Here is a 24,937-nt window from a genome sequence, read left to right on the forward strand (position 1 = left end):
GGTCATGTAGGCAAGAATCACCAAATTCCTCGTAAGTGCAACTTACTGTGGCAATAAACCCTTTTCTGATTCTGATTCTGATCAACTTAATAAAGAATAACGTCGTTTCATCAGAAAAAATTAAACATACAGTATTCTAATATGTCTAACTTTTTACATGAGTGCTTTGATTGTTGATTCAAAACCATGCTTAGACATCTATGGGATTTACATGATATACACTAATACTCTTTATTCAGTCCTGTTGCACTTCTAACTCAGCTAGTACATTAAGGTCACTGAGCTTTTATGATTTCAAAAACAATCATTAATGCCCACAGCAATCACAAACATTGTCTTTCCTTTCAGTGCTGGATCAGGTGATATTATCAAAAGAGCAGAACAGCTCTTAAATGGACCTTTCCCATATAGTCATATATATATATATATATATATATATATATATCTTGCATGATATATTCCATGTGTTGTGATAGAAGCCCACCCAGCTCCACATGGCATGTCTTTGACTGTAAACTGGCTGTCAGATGGATATGAGATGGATGGAACAGTGCTATGTTCTCTTAATGGCAGCAACAGCTGTAGTTTAACTGCATGGGGGCAACAACAGGAGTAGAATCAAATATGGAAACCTGCTACAACATGATTCTTTATCAAGTCTGTTCTGAAGAAAAGGAGTAGTAGAAGAGGAAGAATCAAAGTACCCTGAACCATTTTAAAGATAACATGTATAACTGAAGTCAAAAACAAAGCGACAACTGACAGCTACCAACATCTGACCTTTGTCTGCTCTGTCATCTGAGCAGTGTGTGTGTCAGACGGAAAAAGACAAAAGCATTTCCTTTGTCATGTCTTCTTCATAGGTCTTTATTTCATATTGATCCCATGCAGGGAAATGAAAGTTACATTATCTTTTTGTTCTTTTCTTCACGTTAGAACCCACACAACAAGGAACAGGCCAGACTCACAGTAGATATTTGTGTCTCCAAGCATCAGGCAAACACGTTAGTGTGCAGGTCTACTTCATGTGAGTGGTAACTGTGGACGATAGCGGAGGGTGAGTTGAAGGGGCTTAGTAGTGGGAGTGTCTCCTCCTTCCTCGTATAAATGGTCTCCCTCTATCTTTGTCAGAGTTTAGTGTCTCCACCAGGCTCTCAGGTCATCGGTCCTGCAACAGTTTGTCTTCCCATCTCTACACTTAAACATAAGCCAAAATGGAGGCCATCAAAAAGAAGATGCTTATGCTGAAGTTGGACAAGGAGAATGCACTGGACCAGGCCGAACAAGCTGAAGCAGACAAGAAAGCAGCTGAAGACAGAAGCAAGCAGGTGGGTTATGAACACAGATCAAATCACATATAAATAGTCTCATTAAACAGGTGTGACTCAGTGTTAAAGTTCTCTGAGGCAGATGAGGATTTCTAGCCATAAGGATATCTGTCACTCCGTTAAGTGACTGAGAAGTTTCTCATGAAGTTATTAGGGGTTACAAAAGCCTAATAATCACAATTTCATTTGTTTCTGACTGAAATAAATCTGAGGTAGTATCTATCATCTCTGGATAGTATCTTCAAACTATTTCCCATTATGGCTTTGGATGATGATAATCTGATCAGTCTAAGAGGCAGAGTTCTACTCAGGCCTAAAGCTGAGACCCGAACCCGGCCTGTCTGCATCTTTAAGACCCGACCTGACTGAATCCAAGAGACGTGGAGTTATTTTTTTTTGCTTTGCTCTGCTGCTTTTAATCTTCCCACTGCCCAACCTGAACCACCTGAGCCCAATGCTTCACAAAACAAAATGGCCCGAAACCTGGAATGTTGTTAGCTTCAGGTCAGGTAGCAGTCTGGTGCGGCTGGAACCCAACAGCCTTGAATGCAAAGTTATTTACTATTTTTTAGTATATATATATATATATATATATATATATATATATATATATATATATATATATCTGTTCCACAATGTATAATACTGTAGGAGAAATGAGTGTCTAGTATTTAACTGGCTGATAGAATCGGAGCACCCAATTATAAAAAATAAAAATGTCTGTGAATAGACATATTGACCACTTTCTTCATGAGTTGGCCCTGATTATTTCTGAATCAGCCTCTGAGCTAATAACGATTACTTAATCATTAGTTACTCTTTTGTGAAGCCTCAAGTAAACTGATACATCATACTGAGTTGATGTTGAGTAAATCTCACAAGGCTAAACTTCATGATTATCTGATCCTTACTTACCCTGTTGTGCCCCGTAAAGAAAAGCATCATAATGTCATGTTATCTCATCATTAAATCACTTTATGCGAGGAAGACAAGCTAACTACTGCTATTAATTGTAGCTCACACCAGGTAGATTGAGAGAGCGGGAAGAGGCCTTTCAACTTGCTGGGCGCATTATTTTTGATGTGGTCTTGCTATCACTTTTACATCTGGCAGAGATCTAATCCCAGAGTGACCCAGAACACATCTGTAGGTGATCTAATCACATTCCAAACACAATGGGAAAATACGTTCCCCACGAAACGTAATGGAGAATGCAGTTTATTTGAATGATATAATTATAAGTAGACAAGATTAGGGTAATACATGCATTATGGACCAATAGTGGAGAATGATCCCCCAGATCAAAAAGAATTTCTTCTGTGTTCTTAGTGTTCACCATGAGATGATAGCCATCACACCACTGTACAAACTTTTTACCCTCCTAACTAAAGCCAGTGTCTTGGGGTTTTCCAGTGTTGCAAAGTAAAGTGTATTATGGTTAGTATTGCATCATCAGTGACATGATTGTCTTTACTGTATATGCAAATTGATAAGAATCTAGCTGTACAGTTATGTTTGACTTCAGCTCTGACACCATTATCTATTCCAGACACTTTATTACAATGTAGGTCAGGGCTATAATCCTTAGAGAGATGGAACTATATGTGAATCAACAGACCTTTGAGACCCAGTCTGGTGTTAGTTTCTCTGCACATGTCTTCAAAAGGAAAGCTGAGACATCACCAGGGCCCGTTGCCTTATTGGTGTTTGTTCTTTTAAATAGTCTTGGGACTCATTTCTATCCTTGGAACACAATCATTAATTGTTTTGGTGTCAATGACACTGTCAGGTTCCAAAAATAAATCCTGTAAATCAAACCCACCATAAAAGTTGTCAAATAATTTGGCATAGCGTTGCCATCTGCTGTGTACTGTGGTTTCCTAGTGGGAGTCATATTTCTAATAGATTTCATAGTGGCCCACAGTTTCTTCGTATTTCTTTGCAAATAAGTCCTTTCCAGTTTCCATTGCCTGTTTTGTCTTTTAGCTGTGTTGAGTTTGTGGTTCTGCTCCCTTTGTGCTGATCTTGAGTTGCATTTGGTCCTTAATTCCTCAAAGCAAGCCTCGTTTGATACAACCCTAGACAATCTTGGTAATGTAGGTCTTGTTTTGCGTTGTTGGGAACAGAAGTTAATATAAGCTGTGATGACTTCTATTTTGTTCAAATCAAACTCATGAAAGATGTCTTTGCCCAACTAACAGCCAGCGTCTGGTGAACTCTCTTTCTCCATTGTATCATTTTTTACATTATACTCTATTATTTGAATATCTTATACTGTTATACTACAACATATACTATATTACATGTCTATGTTAATATGACCTATAAATGTTAAAGTGCAAAGAGTAAGATTGTTACATAATTATAGCATCATTAAAAGGTAATCTTGGTGAAAATGTCTATGCAGCCTATGGGCATCAGTATGCTTCACATGAAGTGCTTTTCCAGAGATTAGGGTCAAATTCCCCTAAAAGTGAAGCCAAAGCTGAATCTCTTCAAAACTGCATTCTCTTTAACTTCCAGGTGACTCCACTGGCTCCAAAAAGAAGACTGTTTCTATAGAAGTCTATGAGAAAATGAGCCTACTTCTTACTTGATTTATTACCTCAGTAAACATTTTCATAATGAGTTTATGATCTCAATCGCTAGTTTCAAGTCTTCACTACAGCATAATATTCATTTAGTAAATGATGGTCCCGTTTATTTTAAAATAGAGGATAACTCACAGAGGCTTGGCAATGCTAACCATGACACTGTGGACATTCAAATAGACCATTAATAGAAAATACATCATTGCACTCAGCAGGGAGTTCCTTTTATGTGGTGCTGGTTTGCCCTGCCCCCTATGCTTTATCCATGCCCCCTTTCATCAAAGGTCTTGTTCAGCATTTGGCAGCACCTTGTCACCCAGCTAGCTAGCTAGCGCAAGCTGGTAACTTAAGGAAAAGTCTGCAGATTTTCTGTACTGCCGTATATGCAGATGAATGGCTCCACTACCCGGAGGTCAGTGTTTACCGGCCAGTAAAACTCCACCTGATCACTTGAAGGGTTGAAAATCAGCAACTTTTCCTCGTTAGCATTTAGCTTAGTACAGCGCCAACCATAGACGCTACTGGCTTAGCTGCGTCATACCACCAGCTCCACCCTCTCGTTAAAAACACCTGTCGCGTCTGGTTTAAAAAAAACTCAATGCTTCAAAACAGCAGTCCACAAACCAATGGGTGACATCACTGCTGCTACGTCCATTATTTTTTACAATATGTGGTGTTAACACACCATGCTAATGTTGGATTTGAACGGGCTGCTTTCAACAATGTTTGTGGCTTCGTGAAACAGAAAATCCGACAGGCCTTGACGACATATGCCGATATGAACTAGTTTGAAGCTTCTCGCCTTACATGTTGTCTGTGAACAGGTTTTATCAATATATAGGATATATATAAGATCATGGGCCAGCTTAAATTGAGACAAGGACCTAACTACAGCCAGAACATATCCAAGTCAGGGACTTACGTCTGTTACAGTGTGGGTTCATTTTATAAAGTCCCAATTGACTTTTGCTTTCACGCAGACATGAACCCTGGTCTCCTCATTTGCTAATTACTACGGCCACTAGAGGGCGACGCCCAAAAGGGTTTACGTAATTATGGGTCGTTATAAGATACTTGCACAATGGACCTATATGGTAATTTTCTGGGTGAGGACAGTCTGAGACATCTTCCTAATATGCTTTCAATGTTGGAAGAAAAAATCCAACAGATTAAAATTGTAGTTTATCTGAAGTTATTATGAGGCTTCAGTAAGGTCAAGTCAGTTTTATTTATATAGCCCAATATCACAAATCACAAATTTGCCTGTAGAGTCTGTACAGCACACGACACCAATGTCCTTAGACCCTCGCTTCAGACAAGGAAAAACATTACTACCAATAGATAATAAAATAATAATAAAATATATATAGGCATTCATTAGGACAAACATTATACATGCAATGTAAACATGTTTGAAGAAAATAGATCCAGGAAGTTGTCAAGAGTTTTCCAGGTTTGACCTAACAGCTAGAACCTGATCCTCACTGCCTCCTCTCCACCATGGAGACCTGCAAAGAGGACAGGCTACACAAACACACAGGAACCTAAACGTTTTGCACTTGGAGTTAGTCATATTGATTGGATAGCTTCCAAAGTTACAGTCATTTTGGTATTTAATTTACTCTTTGCACAGGATGTGTGGGTTTCCCATTAGAAGCATGTCAGGAAGGGATCTTTTAATGACCAGTATGAAGGACTGATTACAGCAAACAAAAGGTGTTTCAATGTACATATTGGCATGTAAGTATTGTTTTGAGCCTGAACTTTAACAGGAATACATATTACATATTATAATCCAGGGTTTTACCAACAATGTAATGTATTAAGCATGTGATGATTACATTTTTGAACGTGATATTGCAAACCTGCTGACTCTGTGTTTAATATTCCACTCCATCAGCATGAAGATGAAATTCTGCAAATGCAAAAGAAGCTGAAAGGGACAGAGGATGAGCTTGATAAATACTCTGAGGCCCTGAAGGATGCTCAGGAGAAGCTTGAGGTGGCCGACAAGAAGGCTGCTGATGTGAGTAATACAATTCCAAAAGTGCAATATGCAAACTTTGTGATTAATTCACTTTGTGACATGATATTGTCTATGCTCGATCAGTTATTCCAGAGAATAGAAACATACTCCTCTGCACCAGAACCTAGGCCTAGATGTACAAGTGTTAGAGTGGAGTTGCCGCTTTAAGTTAATTAGTTAGTTCTTTAGGTTAAAGGTTAGTTAAATACCTTGTCTATTTGTATTTATTATTTCTACCTGATTATGTAGAGGAACTGTCACTGCACAAAGTAAACCTGTAAATATCACAGACTCAGTACCGTCTCATACTGGCCTGAGGCTCTGATTAAAGCTGTGATGCTGCCTGTATAAAGCAGGCTTCTCCCTTACATTCCATTCCCATCATGCTCTGCATGGACTCCTCACAGCTGTCGGGGGGGATTCAGAGCCCTATTTTGGCAATGATGTCAGCCGCTCAGCCTTGACTGCAGGCTTAACAATGGTCAGAGTCCATTTTAGGTACTTAATCCATTCCTCCTGGGTCACAGTATGGATTTAGTCTCTTTCCTTTTGGAGTCAATGATTTATATAAAATGTTTGCTACTTAATGCATTTCAATAAGTACATTTTTGTCAGATTACAACCACAAATAATACTTTTTAATTGTGTTCATACATACATATATATATATATATATATATATATATATATATATATATATATATATATATATATATATAATAACATGACCACCAACCATGCTAATCTACAATCATTAAAGAGGAAAGAAAACATTCCAGGCTGTAATCTTCTGCCTCCTTTCAGTTTGAGAGAAATGAGTCTACATATAGAAAGTACAGCTGTCAGCAAGGCCATTGTTCTTCCTTTAAAGAATGCCTGGCAAATATACCAGTGTAAGGGCAGCAGAACTAGCAAGCTCCCAATTCTAGTTTATCAACTAAAATCAGCACTCACATCTCATCCATCCCATATTATCACAGAGACGTTCCCTTTTTCAAAAGATCAAAAGCAAACAAATAAAAATGAACATATACAGTATATGTACATTTTAACATATCATGGGAATTTATTTAAACAACTCGTATAAAATAATCCTAAATTTCATTGTAGTTTTGACCTTGTTCCGTTCATTCCCAGTGCCCCACTAACAAGTGACTTCAAAGCCGTTACCATGGGAACCGTGATGTAAGGCAGTTGCCTCACCTTTACCCATGATTTTCCAACTATGTGTAGAATCCAAAAGCTTCCACGCATTACTTCTTACATGGTTTGATGTCCGAAGAGAGAACAGCAAGTCTAACTTTGTAGACAACAGGACATCGATAGACAAGAACAACAGAGGATTTAGGAGCTCTTTTAATTTTCTCTAACCTTTAAATTACAGTTTTAGCAAGCATTTTTTATATTTAGCATATCATCATTTAAAAAAACCATACAGAGAACTGTACAGCAGAATAACAATAAGCCTGTATCCACTGGCCATTTTACTATTCTTCTCTTTTATTTAGCCTAAAGTACTGCATGTCATGATTTTAAATAAATCAACAGTTTGTGCGTTAAGGTGAATATCTGTGTTGTTACCTAGATTTTTTATCTAGTAACAACCTGACAGTACAGCATTATTACTCAACAATAAACTATAAAAATACTATGTATTAAAATACCTTGAGTCCTAAATGCAAAATTGGTATAGCACATAGATATATGGTATAGCACTTGTTCTCCTACCACTTTTCTCCTTGCCATGTACATTATTTACATAGGTATTTGTCTGTGCAGGCTGAATGTTAACATCGCAGCAAGAGTTAACACGTCTGGGCCAACACACAATTTGTCACAGATGGAGTACCATGATGGAACGCTAATATTCCCATCTGCTGGTCTTCAGCAAGGAACTTGTTTTCCATAAGCTCCAGCGTGTCTACACTATCTGACAAAACACGTTTTCTTTCAAATTGGTTTCAGAATAAATGTGTAATTGATTTAGAATTGGAATTTGAAAAAAGAACCAAGGAAAAGCTACTTCCCTGTAAGCAGCTCAGACCTGTGCAGCCGGTGTGTCTCAACCATGTTTTTCTGTGCTCAGGCTGAGGCAGAAGTGGCTTCTCTGAACAGACGGATCCAGCTGGTGGAGGAGGAGTTGGACCGAGCTCAGGAGAGACTGGCGACGGCTCTGCAGAAGCTGGAGGAGGCTGAGAAGGCTGCTGATGAGAGCGAGAGGTGATCTCCTGCTGTCACTGGAATCAGAGAGATATGAACCGTAAAAGCCATGTTGGCATAGTACGCTTAAAGGACAAATCGGATGGTTGGTGGTTCGATCCCTGGCCCTGCAGTCCCATATCGAAGTGTCCTTAGGCAGGACACTGAACCCCGAACACCATCGGTGTGTGAATGTGTGTGAATGTTTATCTGATGAGCAGGTGGTACCTTGAATGGTAGCCTCGGCCACAGTGTATGAATGTGTGTGAATGGTAAATAGTTTCTGTACTATGTTAAAGCGATTTGACTAGTCGTTAAGACTGGAAAAGCCCTATATAAATACAGTCCATTTACATCCAAGCCCATTAATCTAACCTCTTCCACAGGTTAGGGAGGGAAATGCTATCCTAGAAACATGTAGAGCTCCTTAAAAGGGACATATCATGAAAAATTCCCTTTTTTAGTGCTTGTGCACTGAGTGCATTGAGTGATAGTAAATATGCTGTTGATCAGGTTCAGTGATTTAAGCACAGGGGGCCAATCACAGTCTGTCATATGCAAGTTCAGACTTGGTGAGTGGAGCTGCCTGGACACAACTAAAGGCAACAGGACAAACTCTTCCTGCCACTGGTAAAACCATGTCAGTAGATTAGATTACTGCAGAGCTGAGGGACATGTGACACCTGTGACCATGGTAACAGAAAAAGATGGCTACAGCTGTAGACCCAAAAAGCTTAAAAGACATAACATTTTAAAAATGAATGAATGAAGTTTTATAAAACCTGGACTTCCGGTAATATACATTTTCCTCAGTAGAGTAATACTACAACTCCATCAACATCAGGTGCCAACATTATTCACCCATTATTTCATTTTTCATCTGCTGATACCTGTCAGATAACTATTTCTTTTCTTACCGGTTAGGAAGCCTTTTCCTAAAGATAGCTATTGAAATACATAATTTATTTAATCAGAAAATGAAAGCTGAAATAAAAAAAACTACTAATAGATCAATTAAAAAAAAAGCAGGCTTTTGTTATGTGGTTTCTTAGCATTAGATAATATTTCTAAAGAATAAATTAAGAATAAAAGAAAAGACTTAAAATTAAACAAATATTTGTTATATCTGTGTGTGTGCAGAGGTATGAAGGTGATAGAGAACCGGGCTCTAAAGGATGAAGAGAAGATGGAGCTTCAGGAGATCCAGCTGAAGGAGGCCAAACACATCGCAGAGGAGGCTGACCGCAAGTACGAGGAGGTGAGTTTCCTGTTTCTGGTTACCCCCTGGAGCAGCTGTTTACTGTATGTATGATTATGATACTAGGGCTGTATGGAAAATAATACAGCCATATAGCCGGCATTCTGGCTTCACACTAACAGGCACCATGAATGAATGATCAGCACTCAAACTGATAGTCCACATAATAAATATCTCTTTTTGTGGTGACTATCAAGGAGTTGATCATGTTTTAATCTAAGCCATCTAATATTCATATGGATATATCATATGGATGAATAATTTTATGTATCATTTCGTGTGTAGGTGGCTCGTAAACTGGTGATTGTAGAAGCAGAGCTGGAACGTACAGAGGAGAGGGCCGAGCTGGCCGAAGCGTAAGTTCTCTTCTCCTCTGATTTGATTGGCTGTGTGTCATGAGGTCATGAGCTGATCAGTTAGGGTTGGCCTTCCTCGCTCTCATCAGTCATAGTCCAGAAACATTACAAGCTGTCACAAAACACTGATTCATTTTACAAAGCACTATGTCTCTGTTTTGCATATTTCTACTACCATTGGCTGATTTTAGATTCCACACAGCCAGACATTTTAAATGCTGCTAAAAAGCATTAATAAAAATGATGATTCAGTAATATAATAACACACTGATGGGCCATTCTACACAATGGGCATTTGTAATTTCAACATTCAGTTCATTTTGCTTCTGTACTTCTATTTTAATACATTTTGAAAGCAGAACTTTTAAGGTTTGCCATTCTACAACACAGCGTAGCACCACCAAATGCAGGTCGCAGTCCCTTTATTGAAGTATGGAGGATGGGAAGGAGCTGCTCTGTAGGCTGCCGCTACCACAGCCCATTCTTCTTACATGCATTGGAGTATTTCATTGTGGTATTACTACTTGGTATTACTACTTTTACTGAAGTGAAGGACCTGAACACTGTTTTTACAATTTGCAACTCTCTCCAATGATCACAGTTTTCTCCAAACTAATCGGATGTCCTTACTATCTCCTGTTTCTCTTCTTATTTCCCAGAAAATGCGCAGAACTGGAGGAGGAACTGAAGAACGTCACCAACAACCTCAAGTCTCTGGAGGCCCAGGCGGAGAAGGTAGGGCCAGGCACAGCATGGCACAGCAGGGTTAGCTTTGGTTTGGCTCGATTTGTCCTCCTGCAAATCCACACAAATGTAGTACTAAGACTCTAACTTTGGAAGATCCCAACGGGCTAACAGGTTACAACCTGTGTGAAGGTAGTTTTACACCAAGTGGGGACTGTGTCAGCACTAATGCCCTATCTCTTTTTTCCATACCTTTTTTATGTTAAAGTGCTCATATTATGCTTTTTGGCTTTTCCCCTTACCTTTATTGTGTTATATATCTTTTTTTGTGCACGTTATAGGTTTACAAAGTGAAAAAGCCCAAAGTCCACCCCAAAGGGACTTACCATCTCCAACAGAAAACACTGTTCACAAACTGCTCCAAACAGCTCTATTGTAGTCCAGCCTTTACTTCAGAGACAAACGTGGTCACTTTGTAACACACGTTATAATGCTCACCTAGCTGCTAGCGTGGCACGCCCTCATACTCTGCTTCTGACTGGCTAGTAGTCCTTACCTAGCTACTGCACATGTGCGACTCCCAACAAAGATGGAACAGAAGTGAGATGTCTCACTCTGTAGCTAAAACAGAGAGCTCAACACACAGGGTGAAAAGAGGAGCTGCAGCAATGTGCAGTACAACAAAAATATAGTGTTTTTTTTTAAATTAAACCATGTAAACCTATTCTGATATAACCTCTAAATACAATTATGAACCTGAAAATGAGCATAATATGAGCACTTTAAGAAGTCAATGTGAAGTCACATGCCAAATTGCTTAAACAAAGATCAGCACCTGAATTCTGTTATTTCTCAACGCAGTACTCACAAAAGGAGGACAAGTATGAGGAAGAGATCAAGATCCTGACTGACAAGCTGAAAGAGGTGAGCAACAAGGAATGCTATCAACACATCCTCATAGCTAAACAACAGGAGAGGTCCATTTCCAATGACTCCCAAATCACTATCTATGAACGTTCTTTTAACTGTCGCAAAATGGCCGTTTTAAACATGGGACCATAACATGTGACCACTGTGGCAGTTTAATCATGTGACCATTCCATTTAAGGTAAGGGCTGCCGTTTTAAACACGTAGTTGTGAAATGGAACTGGTTAAGTTTAGACAACAAAAATATCTTTTTTAATAATAATAGTTAGGGGTTAAATAGTTTAATAGGTAGGGATCGGAAATGATCAGGGATTGACTTAAAATAAGTCACGTAAAAATCTCCTTAAATGAGGGCGTAACTGCGTCACAGACGTCGGTCTGTAAAACTCAGTAAATGTAAAGAAGGGACCGTCAAACGAGACCAACAGATTCTCACTCCCATCTCATAAAATACGGACGCTTTGTCGTTGTTATTGACGCTAAAAGTCTCCTTTAGCGTTATATAACGCTACCACCGTGCCTAAAGCAGCCACCTCACAGCAAGAAGGTTCTGGGTTCGAATCCAGGTCGTTCCGGGCCTTTCTGTGTGGAGTTTGCATGTTCTCCCCGTGTTTGCGTGGGTTTCCTCCGGGTGCTCCGGTTTCTTCCCACCATAAAGACATGCATGCTAGGTAATTAGGACTACAGTTGAAAATTAGCCGACTGGCTAACACTGGCGCATTTACAGAAATGTTGATTAATGTGCATTGTCCTAATCAAATAAAACTTACAAACATAACGCGATTTATCTAAACGCGCTTGGTCGGGACTATTGGCGTCCCTTTTGACACACTTATGTTAAGGAAAAGGTCGTGGGTGGGCTTACGTTTCCATGACACGCGGGAAGAACAGAATGGTTGGGTTTAGGAAAAGGTCATCGGTGGGCTTATGTTTACGGTTTAAGAAGAAAGCGACTTTAGGAAACGTGCCGGGACACGAACCCCGGTCTCCTGGGTGAAAGTCCTGTGTTTGACCCATCCACCGCCCCAACCAACCTCGCTACGTGGAATTTCAGCCTTACATACTACTCGCTAAACCCCGTGTAGCTGCTGCTCTCCCCGGTACATTATACAAACACGCTGAAGTGCGCTTTTTTCGTTGCTTCAGATCTGACAGCCACTGTCCAAACGTCCGTATTTTACGTGTTCGGAGTGAGAACGGGTTGAACGGGACACAAAACCTCCGTCTCCTGAGGGAGTCCTGTGTTTGTTTGACCCATCCACCCCCCCAACATTCTTTTACTTTGTCACTTCACTTCCTCGTTTGCATTCACGATAATTACTACAGCCATGAGAGGTCGCCGCCTAACAGCAAACGTAAATATGAGTCGATATGAGCTGCTTGCACAATCGAGTTATACTGTCGTTTTCTGGGGGAGGACATCTGATGATATCATAAACCCTCAACCTGTACACATAAATATACATATTATAATGTAAATCCACCCTACAGATTTTAGTAAGATGTGTGAGACGTGTACGTTCAGTTTGTTGACCTCAGATGTTATCTGGTCGGACGGTGACTTGTGCTTTGTCATCTCAGGCTGAGACCCGAGCTGAGTTTGCTGAGAGATCTGTGGCCAAGCTGGAGAAGACGATCGATGATCTGGAAGGTACACAATGATTTCACTTTTACCCAAGACTAAATGCACCCATTTAGTAGACTTTACAATACATAAGAACAAGAGGTTTGTGATGCGAGCATGACGATGTGGTGATGGGAGCCATGGAAACGTCTGGAGCAGTCTGCTCTGAGCGTCACACAGCTTAGACAGGAAGTAGGTTGGTCCTGCTGGAGGCTGCAGAGCTTGGTTGTTTCCTTGCCTGTTTTATTATTGACCTTGAGATATTAATAAAAAATGTATTGTGGTTTTTGTCAAAGGTTTAAATATATTTTATTATAAGATCAGGGAACATGGTGGAAATGTATCATTTTGTTGTCAGCTAAACTGGTAGTAGAAATACATAAACAGAACTAAACCAACGAATCTGTTGAGACAGTAAGATTGGTTTCAGATTGGTTGAGAGTGCAATAAGTGATGAGAAGAAAATAGCTGGATCCTGGTCAGGTTAATAAATGATAATGGAAGTGAACTTCCTTGACTTTGACTCATATAGAAAGCAGAAGTTGAGGTGCATCCAGAAATGTAATAACTTCACTCTATATCTAATTAGTGTTTGGATTGTAATAGTTTGGAGCTGTAGTTGTTTTCGATGAGTTGTATAGAATCTACCTGACATTCTGGACACATGTCGAATAGATTATCCCCGCTTCTAACCAAGTCTCTGTTCTATTGAATTGTCAAAAATGTCCATGTGTTTATATTTCTCTGGTCACTAAATATCTGTATTATCACATATTCCACAATGCTAATGTCAGCCTCTCTTAAATTTGTCTTGTTCTGTGTGGACATACAGATGAGCTCTATGCACAGAAACTCAAGTACAAAGCCATCAGTGAGGAACTGGACCACGCCCTCAACGACATGACCTCTATGTAAGTACTGATACGTGTCATTTACAGAGCCTGCCTTTACATTGACTACATTTTCTACTTTTGAACTGATCTGTATTTTTGAAGGTTGAGCATCTAATTGGAGTGCAAACACTTTTTTTGCATTCTATGAACACTTGAATGAAATGTATCATCATGTAAGTAAAAGACTCTCTGAGTGTTTCCCAGTCCAGTCTGGAGTAAGACGGGCTAACCCTAACTTGTTATACGTCACTGCACATAGAGCCTAATAATGTTTAGATCCTGTTTAATTTGAGCCACGAAATCCACCTATGATATTTGTCAGTGATCTGTCCTTATGCAGCAACAGAAGTGTTTCAGTGTGTCCAGAAGCCTTCATTCAGCTAAAAAAGGACATCATCTGCCACTGACAGGATATTTGGAGTACAGCAGTTCAATTGTTAATGTTCATTTATTGCATACCACCACTAGCCTGACAAGCCAGACCCACATCAAGATGTTGGGTCTGGGAACTCCCCATTGGCAGGGCTCAATCTGAGGGGCGGGATAAACAGTTGTCTTTCAAATTCCCTCTGCACGCAATAGGATAGCGCTACAACCAACCAGAGCAATGCTAGTTGATAGATTCAACTTTTGCCGTATCCGGTCGGCAAAACTCCGAACACATCTTCCTTTTTTAAGAATGACTTCAGTGCTTAACTCCAAGGCTTCCAGAGTCGCGGCCAAAGCCGATTCGAAAGACCGCTGTTCGCCAGCAGCAGCAGCCATCTTCTTTGTTTGCAAGTAGCAGGGAAATCACACGGAACCGTCACAACTCTGCCGTCATTATGTTAAGCCCGCCCACCAACTCTATACACGATGTGATTGGCCTGACTAGAGTTTGGTTTTTCCAGCTCGCAAGCCAATGGAGAGTTGCTAGAGAACCCTGGCTGCAAATTACATTTGCTGCCGCTAGTGCGTCTAGATTTCTAGGCTATACAACCACAACATTAAAGTATAATTTTAAACTCAGACCCTATTAAGTTGAATTGAGTTGTTGAATAGTGAATAGGAAAACGTCACTGGTAGTAACACAGCACTATCACATGTAAAATATCTTGTTTTCGTTGATGGTTCTGATGAACAGACGAGAAGTTTCTTTTTGGAGCTCTCAAGCATCCTTAGATATTGTCGGCTCCCACTTGGCTGGGTTGAGTCTTTATCTTTTTTTCTACCCTTTAAAGTTTTTTGAACAGTGATGAACACTCTCTGGCCCCTGTGATAGTATCAGGACTGCATTGTTTTTCAAAACGACAGTAGAAGTTGTTGAGGTAGTTTGCCAGGCGCAGGTCGTCGATGGAGTGGGAAACCGATTGGTTTATAGTCTGTCTAAGGCCCTCCCAAACAGGGAGAGTCATCAGCTGAGAACTGTTGTTGGAGTCTCTCAGGGTACAATCTCTTAGCATCTCTCACTGTGTTACTAAACCTGTACTATAACTCAATTCAATTAGCTTTATTGACATGAATGTAACAAAAACTATATTGCCATAGCATCCTGCCAAATTAATACAAAGACAAATTCAATAAAACAATACAGACAATCAAATCAAAACCAAAGAGACAATAATAATAATATACCAATGGTAATATTAAATTAATATGAGACAAAGCTATTCAAGTAAGAATAATAATAAAAAGTGTAAATGTGTTTAAGACCTCGTACATGCGTGCACGCGTGTGTGTCCTCAGATTCTCACAGGCTGTGATAAATTATGCTGCTATCATCACACAATCATGTTTTTCTCCCAGGAAATATCATAGTTTTTGTGTGTGTGGTGTGTTTTAATTCAGGGTGTGTGTGTGTGTGTGTGTGTGTGTGTGTGTGTGTTACTTGGGGGAAGTATACTCCTGGCTGTGGCAGTGAGAGCAGAGTCTGTCCTCTGGGAGCCAGCTGTTTTTGAAGTGACCCGTCTCTGTAGCTAGACTGTGTGCACTAAGTCTGTACACCGTCAGGAATTTTCTTAATCTAATACTTTTAACGGTAATCAGGTAATCTGCCAACTTGTATTCTCTATTTAGGGCCAACAGAAGATCATTTACCCTTTCTCTCATTACTTTTGAGGCATGCATGGACATTTGTTTGTATATTACTTATTTTTTATATTATACTTGTTTTACCTGTCCTTATTGCACCGTGGGTCAGAGGGAAATGTAATGTTGATTCCTGTGTATGTCTAGCACATATATGTGCTAGACATACAGAGGAATCGACAATACATTGCAGAATTGACAATAAAGTTGACTTGACTTGATGTGAGCTTAGCAGTACTCACAAATGTATTACAAGCGACAGTCATTTGTTAAGGTGATGCTGCGACCCTTTGCTCTCTTGGTGAAACAGCTCCCTGTTTTGGTGACAGACGAGGACTGAAAAACTCAGCCATGACAAACAATAATCATCGGAGAAAACCCTGCTGACATGTTGTGTTGCTTTGCATTGCTGAGGCGTGGTTAGCTAAAAAAAAAACACTTGACCACCTTCTCTCGCTTTTTGTATTTTCAGTTAAACATCCAGAAGCTCCAGCACCCTGTGAGGCTGTGGTTTCACTGCTCAACGTCATCTCTTGGCTTCGTCTATCCTCATTCCTCAACTGGTGAACTGTTGAAATGTGCCTCTTGTACTTTGTTTTTAGCCCTTTCTTAACGTATCTGCTGAACCTGCTCCTTTTCAGTTGTCTTCTAATAGCAATTGTTCATTGTATGTTCTCTGTTTACGGATGTTGTTTGTCTGATTTCACTCTTCATTGTACTTGTGTATCAACTCTGTTCTGTAGCAGAGTTCAACAAGAGAGAAGAAAGCTTGACTTCATGAATTTGTGTCCATGGCTCTTTTTGTGTGTGTGTGTGTGTGTGTGTGTGTGTGTGTGTGTTTGGGGGGAGTGGTTGCTAATTGAAATAAAGGGTTCATTTAATGGACTTGGGTTAGTAAAAATGGTTGGGAGCCTGAGGTGATCTCCAGCTTGCAGAGTGCTTGGAAAACTTGCAGAGATGCCAGGCAACTGCTTGGGGCCCCAGGCCGTTAGGGGGCCGCCGAGGGCTGACAAACTTTACTCCATAGCAATGTCTTAAAATGCTGCTATCACAGCAACCGCAACCCCCCCTCCCGCTTAAACCTACACATGGCTTTTTGCAATGACATATCAGTAGGAAACCTCCCTGTAGGCGCCCCATGTCATTCCCACCAGGTAAATGTAAATAGAGAGCCAAAGTCAGTGATGTCCATGAATGGAGAATATTTGATGATAGCCAGTATTCTGAATTGAAAGTTACAGGAAAATGAAAAGTAATCCATATTTAGGTGAAAAAAAGAATAAAAAGGAGGAGAAAAGAAAGCAAGACAAGACAGTGGTAGGTAGAGCAGATAATGAAGATTAAGTTGTGTAACAGTAACTCACAGTAATGTTGTCATATAGCCTTAACTAATGCTGTTTATTCTGTCACGTTTGTTGCTAACGCTAGTTAACCTAGGTATGGGCTCCAGGGGAATACAGCAGCAGCCTGGAGGGGGGGGGGGGTCCCCTCCTTCTCTCTTTCCTCCTCTCGTCACCTCCTTTTTCCTCCTCTATTTCCTCCCTTTGTCCCCCTCCTTCTCTCTCCTCCTCTCTTTCCTCCCCCCGTCCTCTCCTTCTCTCTTCTCCTCTATAAGCTTCACTCGTCCCCTGCTTTTCTCTCCTCCTCTATTTCCTCCCCTCGTCCCCTCCTTCCCTCTCCTCCTCTATTTCCTCCCCTCGTCCCCTCCTTCTCTCTCCTCCTCTCTTCTCCTCTCTTTCCTCCCCTCGTCCCCTCCTTCTCTCTCCTCCTCTATAACCTCCCCTCGTCCCCTGCTTTTCTCTCCTCCTCTATTTCCTCCCCTCGTCCCCCTCTTTCTCTCTCCTCCTCTCTTTCCTCCCCTCGTCCCCTCCTTCTCTCTCCTCCTCTATTTCCTCCCCTCGTCCCCTCCTTCCCTCTCCTCTATTTACTCCCCTCGTCCCCTCTTTCTCTCTCCTCCTCTATAACCTCCCCTCGTCTTCTCTTTCTCTCTCCTACTTTTTCCTCCCCTCGTCCCCTCCTTCCCTCTCCTACTCTATAATCTCCCCTTGTCCATTGCTTTTCTCGCCTCCTCTATAACCTCCCCTCGTCCCCTTCTTCTCTCTTTTCTCCTCTCTTTCCTCCTCTCGTCCCCTCCTTCTCTCTCCTCCTCTATTTCCTCCCCTCGTCCCCTCCTTCTCTTTCCTCTTCTCTCTTCTCCTCTCTTTCCTCCCCTAGTCCCCTCCTTCTCTCTCCTCCTCTATTAAGCAGGACAAATGTGCGATGGTCTTTAGGACGAAGTGGCAGCATTTTCTGTAGCCAAGGCCTGTAAGCAGCATATGTAGCGTTTGGAACATAATGGTGATGAACCAGGCCTGGCGCCAGGACAAAATGACTAAGGGGGCAATTTTCTTTTTCAAAGAGTAGGCTAAAATTAATAGGCTAATTTACCCAGGCATTATCCCCAAAAATGGTTAATAGTTCAAACGTAAGGCTATGTTTCAACAAGTTTTTTTTTATGATTAACATTTTTATTCTTATTTAAAACAAACAGAACACACAAACAAAACAGAAATCATACAACTCACAGCATGAGCACATCACCTCCCCATCTGACCCCCACCCCCCACCTATACAATTCGGTTGTTCCCCGTCTCTCTTCCTTGACAAGATGGAATAAAATACATATATACATAATATTGAATACAATGAAATTAAACACATTTATTAACAAAAGTCCAAAACAAGGTGTGCAAATAGGCTATATAAAGCCTCATAGACATGTCCAAATCTGCAAACAGGCATATTGGAAAATGTGTAGCTTGCAGCGGCATTCTCTCTCTCCCTCTCTGTTGAGTATCTCGTCTGTGGATTGATACAATGAGGGGAATTGTTATTAGACCAGGCCTGAAAGTTTTATCCACAACAACGAAAAGCACGCAGATAATAAACCAAAGTGTTGAGTTCAGGTACATCCATCAGTCTCCGCTCTGTTTCAGTACCATGGACAGCGCTGCCTTAATTACTACATCTTTACAAAATGCCTACATTTATACTGGCAACTTAGCCCAATAATTTAACACGCAATACCAGAATTTATTTTCCTAGAAGATAACACAGCAGCATTACTTCTTACCTTATTTCAGTAAAGTTACAGCCTCCTTGTTTGCTTATTGAACTTTCGAAATCAGCACTCCTTCCAGTCTTTTCCCCCGAAATTGTTTAGCCAGGTCCGCCTTAAACGCCAGATGGATCAAGCAGGCCTTTCTCGGGTGCAGCATGCTTTGTCTATGCTGACTGAAGACATTGGTGAGAGTTGAAAAGGTGCTCTTATACGTCGCAGAGGATGAACAAAAAGCCACTCCATGTTTCAGTGCGGTTAGCACGTTTGGCATAGTGGCAAGAGGCCTGGAAAAGCGCTGCAGGGTGGCAGCAGAGGTCCACCCATTCGTAGAGCGGGCCATTTCAGACTTTAAAAAGTGTCGAGCTACAACAAACTCCGATTCCACTACAGTTGTTTTCGTGAGCTCAATCAGTGGTTTTACCTTTTTCTCATCCAAGAAGTGAGGATTGTCTGGGTCAAGGGCACAGAGCGCCTCGACCAGCCGGCTGTTCCGTTCACTGAATCTTCTGTTAATTTCCCTGATGACGCTGTTCAATGTGCTGAAGTAGAGCCGCTTGCACTCTGTCTCACCTATGTCCTGCTGGCCTGCAGTGCTCTCCACCACGTACTGCTTCAGGTGTGTAGGGACTTGGCGTACTCTTTTATTTGGCGGAGGAGCTGCTGGTTCTGATGCGTCAGGTGGGCCGCCAGGTAGGCCTGTCACAATAACAAATTGTCCCAGAAATGATTGTGATAAACGATAATATTGTCATTCTGAGACCACTTTCATCTAATGATAATGGCATAATAATGCAGGTACACCTTTTCAAAGATCAATACACTTTTATTTCTAAAGAATATTTAACACTGGAACTGGAAGACATTTTAAATATCCACAATATGTCTTTGATCCCATTTAGTATGTCGTCTTTCACGCTGTTGGACAGTTGTGGAATTGCCATTTGTGACACGTATGTTCTCCCAGGTAATTCCTACTGGCTGTCAAATGTTTGCAGCATTCCTCGAGTGTTTGTGCGATAGACTACAGACTCTGTACTACATTTAACAATTATTTATTAAACATATATATATAATATATAAATATATAATTATTACATTATATCTATCTATATCTATGTGGATATCTGCCACATGGCGAGTATATGTTAGTACCAAAACAGTTCTGTTTTTCAGTCTTAATTTTGGCGCAGGTGCAGCTACTTTCTTCTGCTCCTCTGCTGTCTGCAGGTCGGAGCTTCGCGGGCCGACACACACACACACACACACACACACACACACACACACACACACACACACACACACACACACACACACACACACACAAACAGTGGCGCACACACTAAACACCAGCCACCACGTCACTTCTGTTTACTGATAGCTATCGTTTACCTCAGGCTGCCTCAAGTGGTGATTTTTGGCAGCCAGCCTTCCAAAAGAAAGCCCAATGAAATTAAATAACCAATCATTAACCATTGACCGACAAGCAGGTAACGGAGTCTCAGTTCACCGTCTGGGAGCCTCTGACACACTTTCCGCACTCCGTGTCCGCGGACAGCTGTAGGCTTGTACCAGTTAATGTTCTGTGCATTGTCGGACACATGCGACCACTTTCCTGAAACTGCTTGCGAGACTGACAAGTCCACAGCGGCGTTTATGTCCGAGCCTGTCTCCACCGCCTCCACCTGCAGGTTGTCAACTGCATGGTTTGGAATGAAAGGGAGAAAACAGGCCGCCGAGTAACACGGCGGATATCGCTCATATACTTTCTTTTTTTTTTTGGACGGCGCCTTAACTGCAAAGTGCTGTGGGAAACCCTGCTCCAACTCTCAACTAGCATCTCTCTCTCTCTGCCAGGAGCTCGCCTCCCCACACAAAGACCATGCGACTGACAAGAGGGTTCACTCCTCATTACACTAAGGAACCGAGAGTGGTCATCCAGTCTCTTTGGTAGAGAGAGAGAGAGACAAGGAAAACAAACAAGCATGCAAATGGAAATTATCGCGACCGGAAAAATTATTGAGTTCATTTTTTGCATCGTGCGATAAATTGATTTATCGACTATGGAAGTGCAGTCTGCCCAAATGGCTTCAAACTCCAAGTCACCCCTGAGCTTTTCCACGCAATCCAAAGCACTTTTTACAACTTTTGCTCCAGTGTAGAGGTCCGTTTTTCTATCCTGCAACACGTTGTTAGGAGGGTCTAGAAGGGCGAGGATTTTGTGGACCATAACCACAGTGAACCTGAAGTGGGGCTCTTGCACTGCTTTTAGGAAGCCCTGCAGCAACTCTAACTTCGGCGTGCATGCCGCTGCTGTCAATCTCCGCAAGGAACTGCATGCCAGCCTCAGAGGTGTTCACGATCACTGACACGGTGCCAAGGTGACCGGTCCACCTTTGATCTAATAGCCTTTTCAGGCGTTCTCCCGTGTACACTGCAGCCACAGTTGGCTTTTTCATGAACCTGTAAAGCATGTCACACACATAAAAAAAAGCCTGCAGAGTGTTCTCCGATGACATGGCATCAATAACCACCAGATGTAACTGATGGTTGAAGCAATGAACATATGGCCCCTCTCACTCCACTTTCTCCTGCAGTGTTTGCTGGACGCCTCCTCTTTTCCCCGACATCACACTCGCACCATCGTAGCGCTGACAGTTGCTAAGCCTGCCTTTGTCAGCTCAGAGAGGATCAGGTTTGTCAGACTTAAAGTGCTCATATTATGCTCATTTTCGGGTTCATATTTGTATTTAGAGGTTATATCAGAATAGGTTTGTGTATTGAGCTCTCTGTTTTAGCTACAGAGTGAGACATCTCACTTCTGTTCCATCTTTATTGGGAGTCGCACATGCACAGTAGCTAGGTAAGGACTACTAGCCAGTCAGAAGCAGAGTAGGAGGGCGTGCCACCCTAGCAGCTAGGCGCGCATTATAACATGTGTTACAAAGTGACCACGTTTGTCTCTGAAGTAAAGGCTGGACTACAACAGAGCTGTTTGGAGCAGTTTGTGAACAGTGTTTTCTGTTGGAGATGGTAAGTCCCTTTGGGGTGGACTTTGGGCTTTTTCTCTTTGTAAACCTATAAAGTGCACAAAAAACATAATAAAGGACACAAAAAAGATAATAAAGGACACAATAAAGGAAAGGGAAAAAGCCAAAAAGCATAATATGAGCACTTTAAGGCATCACAGTGCTTCGTACTGGCAATTACGAGCAGTCTCTCGCGAGTCGCATTATTGCTATCTAGATAACAGAGCACGATTGACACATTCTCACAACCTGTTGGATCCTTGGTCCCATACACTTTCAAGGTGTACCAGCTGTCTCCTACTTTTTTTACTATTTCACTGGTCACTGTTGAACTTATAAGCCCTATCATTTCATTTTGAATGTCGTGATGTGCAGGCTATGTGGCCTTTTTCAGGATAGTGCTGAATGTTTTTGCTAAGGCTGGGTTTTTCCTCAGTGTATAGCCTACTCCAACATTGACAAAAACAGTCCACTTTCTCCGTCTTCTCTTGACTCCACAGCATCTAACGTCCCACTGAGCAGTTGCTGGTGTGACACAAGGAACTGAATTACGTCCACGATCGCATTAAAATACAAGCGATTCCTTGCCAATTGCCCCTTGTTAACGACCGGGGTGAAGTTAGTTTAATGTCTGACATTCGTTGGTTTTCGCAGATGTTGCCTTCAATAGCTCTGTGTCAATGCTTCGATTTCCCCCAGTTTCAGGGTATGTTGGAGAGCTTATTGACAGACGTTTCACAGTTTTAGTTGACTCCAAATCACCATAAAATGATGATGCAGTTTAGAGTGAAAAGAACTGAATGTCTGTCCAAAGCGCCCGTCACTATTGAGGTAGTTAGGGACTGTTTGCAACGCCACTCATTTTAATCTTTAATAACTTTTTAGTTTTCCCAACATAAAAATCTCAAACCACTTCCATAATAGAAAGTTGCAGCCCTTAAACATTTCACACTTTGAGTTAGTAGAAAGAAACTTTTCAAATAGAAAAATACTGCAAATAATGGTTTTTGCACATTTCAAGATTGCAATTTTAATAGGTTTTTCATTTCTGAAGATATTGACATCAAACCACCTGCAATATTTCTCAGACATCTTCTCTCAACTTTCAGTTGTTAGTTTGTGTTGAAGTATTTAGCAAATCCCTAAGCATCCTCATCAGTGACCTATTGTCTGTAAAATGCATATTTAAACGTTATCATTTTAATAGGTTTTTTAATTTATGAATATATTGACATCAAACCACCTGTAATATGTCTCAGACATCCTCTCACAACTTTTACAGCTGTTAGTTTGAAAGAATTAATATCCCTGATCTATTGTCTATAAAATGCATATTCAGACATGATCATTTTAATAGGTTTTTATTTATGAATATCAAACCACCTCTAATGTAGCTCAGCGTAAATTCTTTCAGGGAGACTTAAAATAACTTTATCACTTCTCTCCTAAACTGATCAGCTGTTTTCAAGGGAGTCACTTTTCAGACCAATCAGAATCAGCCATGTATTTCACAAGCCAATCACAGCATAACATCCACGTTTTAAATCTGTTCTCTCCTCTGCGGCTGTCAGTTGTCATTTCAGGCAAGAGTGCAACCCTCCTCCTCCTCCTCTTCCACCTCCAGGCGTCTTCACCCACGGCACTCTCGAGCTTCCTCCGGCTGACCGCTCCCTTCGACTCTTTCGATCCCGTCTTCGTGCCCCTTCACCGCCACCACCACTGCCTAGACTCCATCGGGGGATATGTCTGGGTTTTTCTAACCCTTTAAAACATAAACATTTTATACAATGGAGTCTAATCGCCAAAGACTATGTACAATTCATATTTTACATATATAACTTACAAATAAAATCTTGCGTATCTGCAACGAAGTCTCTCCTGATTGAAATATTTTTCAGACATCCTCTCACAACTTTCACAACTGTTAGGTTGTGTTAAAGTCTTTAGCCAACATATTTTCACATGTAAATCGGTAAACTCTGTTTATTTCAACCAAAACTAGAGTTGTGATTGTTGGAAAAGTGGAAAGACGACCCAAAACGGCTTATCATAGTTTTACTTAGTTACTTTGAATTAAGTGTATTTCACGATGCTAAAATTATTGTTTATTTACATGGAGTCTGGTGGGTTTAGCGAACGCAATTTCGCGGCTATTTTTACGTTTAACTAAAAGATCTTACTCTTTAACAGAAAGGTCGACCTCCTTAGTAATCCTTTCCATAATGTCGTCAGACACTTAGAATATTAATCTGAGCATGTCAGCGTCAAAACAAGCACTTTTGTGAAGGTACTGGACTGATGTCAAAGATTGTTCAGTCACTTAGACAAAAACATAGGAAAATAGGGTCCAGGTTGAAAAAAAAATGGTAGTTACATTTAAGGGTCCCCGCTACACCAGGCTACCTTGTTCTCTGCTCATGCTCGATGATTTGTCGATTGATTGACTGCCATGTTTACACATCAGCCAATAACCTTAAAATCTGTTCTCGTGGTTCCATGGAATGTTACAAAAACTGACAGACACAGCTTTAGAAAAACCCAGCTAGTTTTTATTCATTCATCGTTCAACACCTGGCTATAAACTTCAAATCTGAATTCAGTTCCACAATTACAAAACCACAAAACCCTTAACAGGAGTAATTGTTCTGTCACATGAACCATCTGCAAATGTGAAGGATCGGCCAGCCATGGTCATAGGGAGAAGCACACGGTACTGTCGCTGCTGCTCTTCTTCCTGAATCACGCTGCCTGTTTGATCAAATCACAACCTTGTTCCTTGGTCACTGTATTTTACTTTCAACCCCAATATGGGTTATTAAGCTTTTCAGAGATCCTGTGCCCCCCTTGCCCCCTTTGC

At 41.1% G+C, this 24,937-nt stretch overlaps 1 protein-coding gene and 1 long non-coding RNA gene across 2 annotated transcripts; one reads left to right on the top strand and one right to left on the bottom strand.

Annotated features, from left to right (window-relative positions):
* The first annotated feature begins 1,089 nt into the window (after window positions 1–1,089).
* On the top strand, window positions 1,090–16,736 carry LOC116035706 (tropomyosin alpha-3 chain-like). Its single transcript, XM_031278983.2, has 10 exons — window positions 1,090–1,328; window positions 5,820–5,945; window positions 8,032–8,165; window positions 9,285–9,402; window positions 9,688–9,758; window positions 10,418–10,493; window positions 11,304–11,366; window positions 12,952–13,021; window positions 13,827–13,905; window positions 16,427–16,736. Exons 1-10 carry the CDS (start codon window positions 1,215–1,217, stop codon window positions 16,428–16,430), a joined length of 855 nt encoding a protein of 284 aa, XP_031134843.1. The 5' UTR covers window positions 1,090–1,214; the 3' UTR covers window positions 16,431–16,736.
* On the bottom strand, window positions 3,421–24,934 carry LOC116035710. The gene is made up of 3 exons (XR_004101435.1): window positions 24,148–24,934; window positions 19,615–19,624; window positions 3,421–3,430 (listed from the first exon to the last, which is right to left on the bottom strand). It is a non-coding gene; the product is annotated as an uncharacterized LOC116035710 (long non-coding RNA).
* Window positions 24,935–24,937: the final 3 nt, after the last annotated feature.

Source organism: Sander lucioperca, chromosome 16, assembly GCF_008315115.2.
Source record: "Sander lucioperca isolate FBNREF2018 chromosome 16, SLUC_FBN_1.2, whole genome shotgun sequence".
NCBI classification, from domain to species: Eukaryota; Metazoa; Chordata; class Actinopteri; order Perciformes; family Percidae; genus Sander; species Sander lucioperca.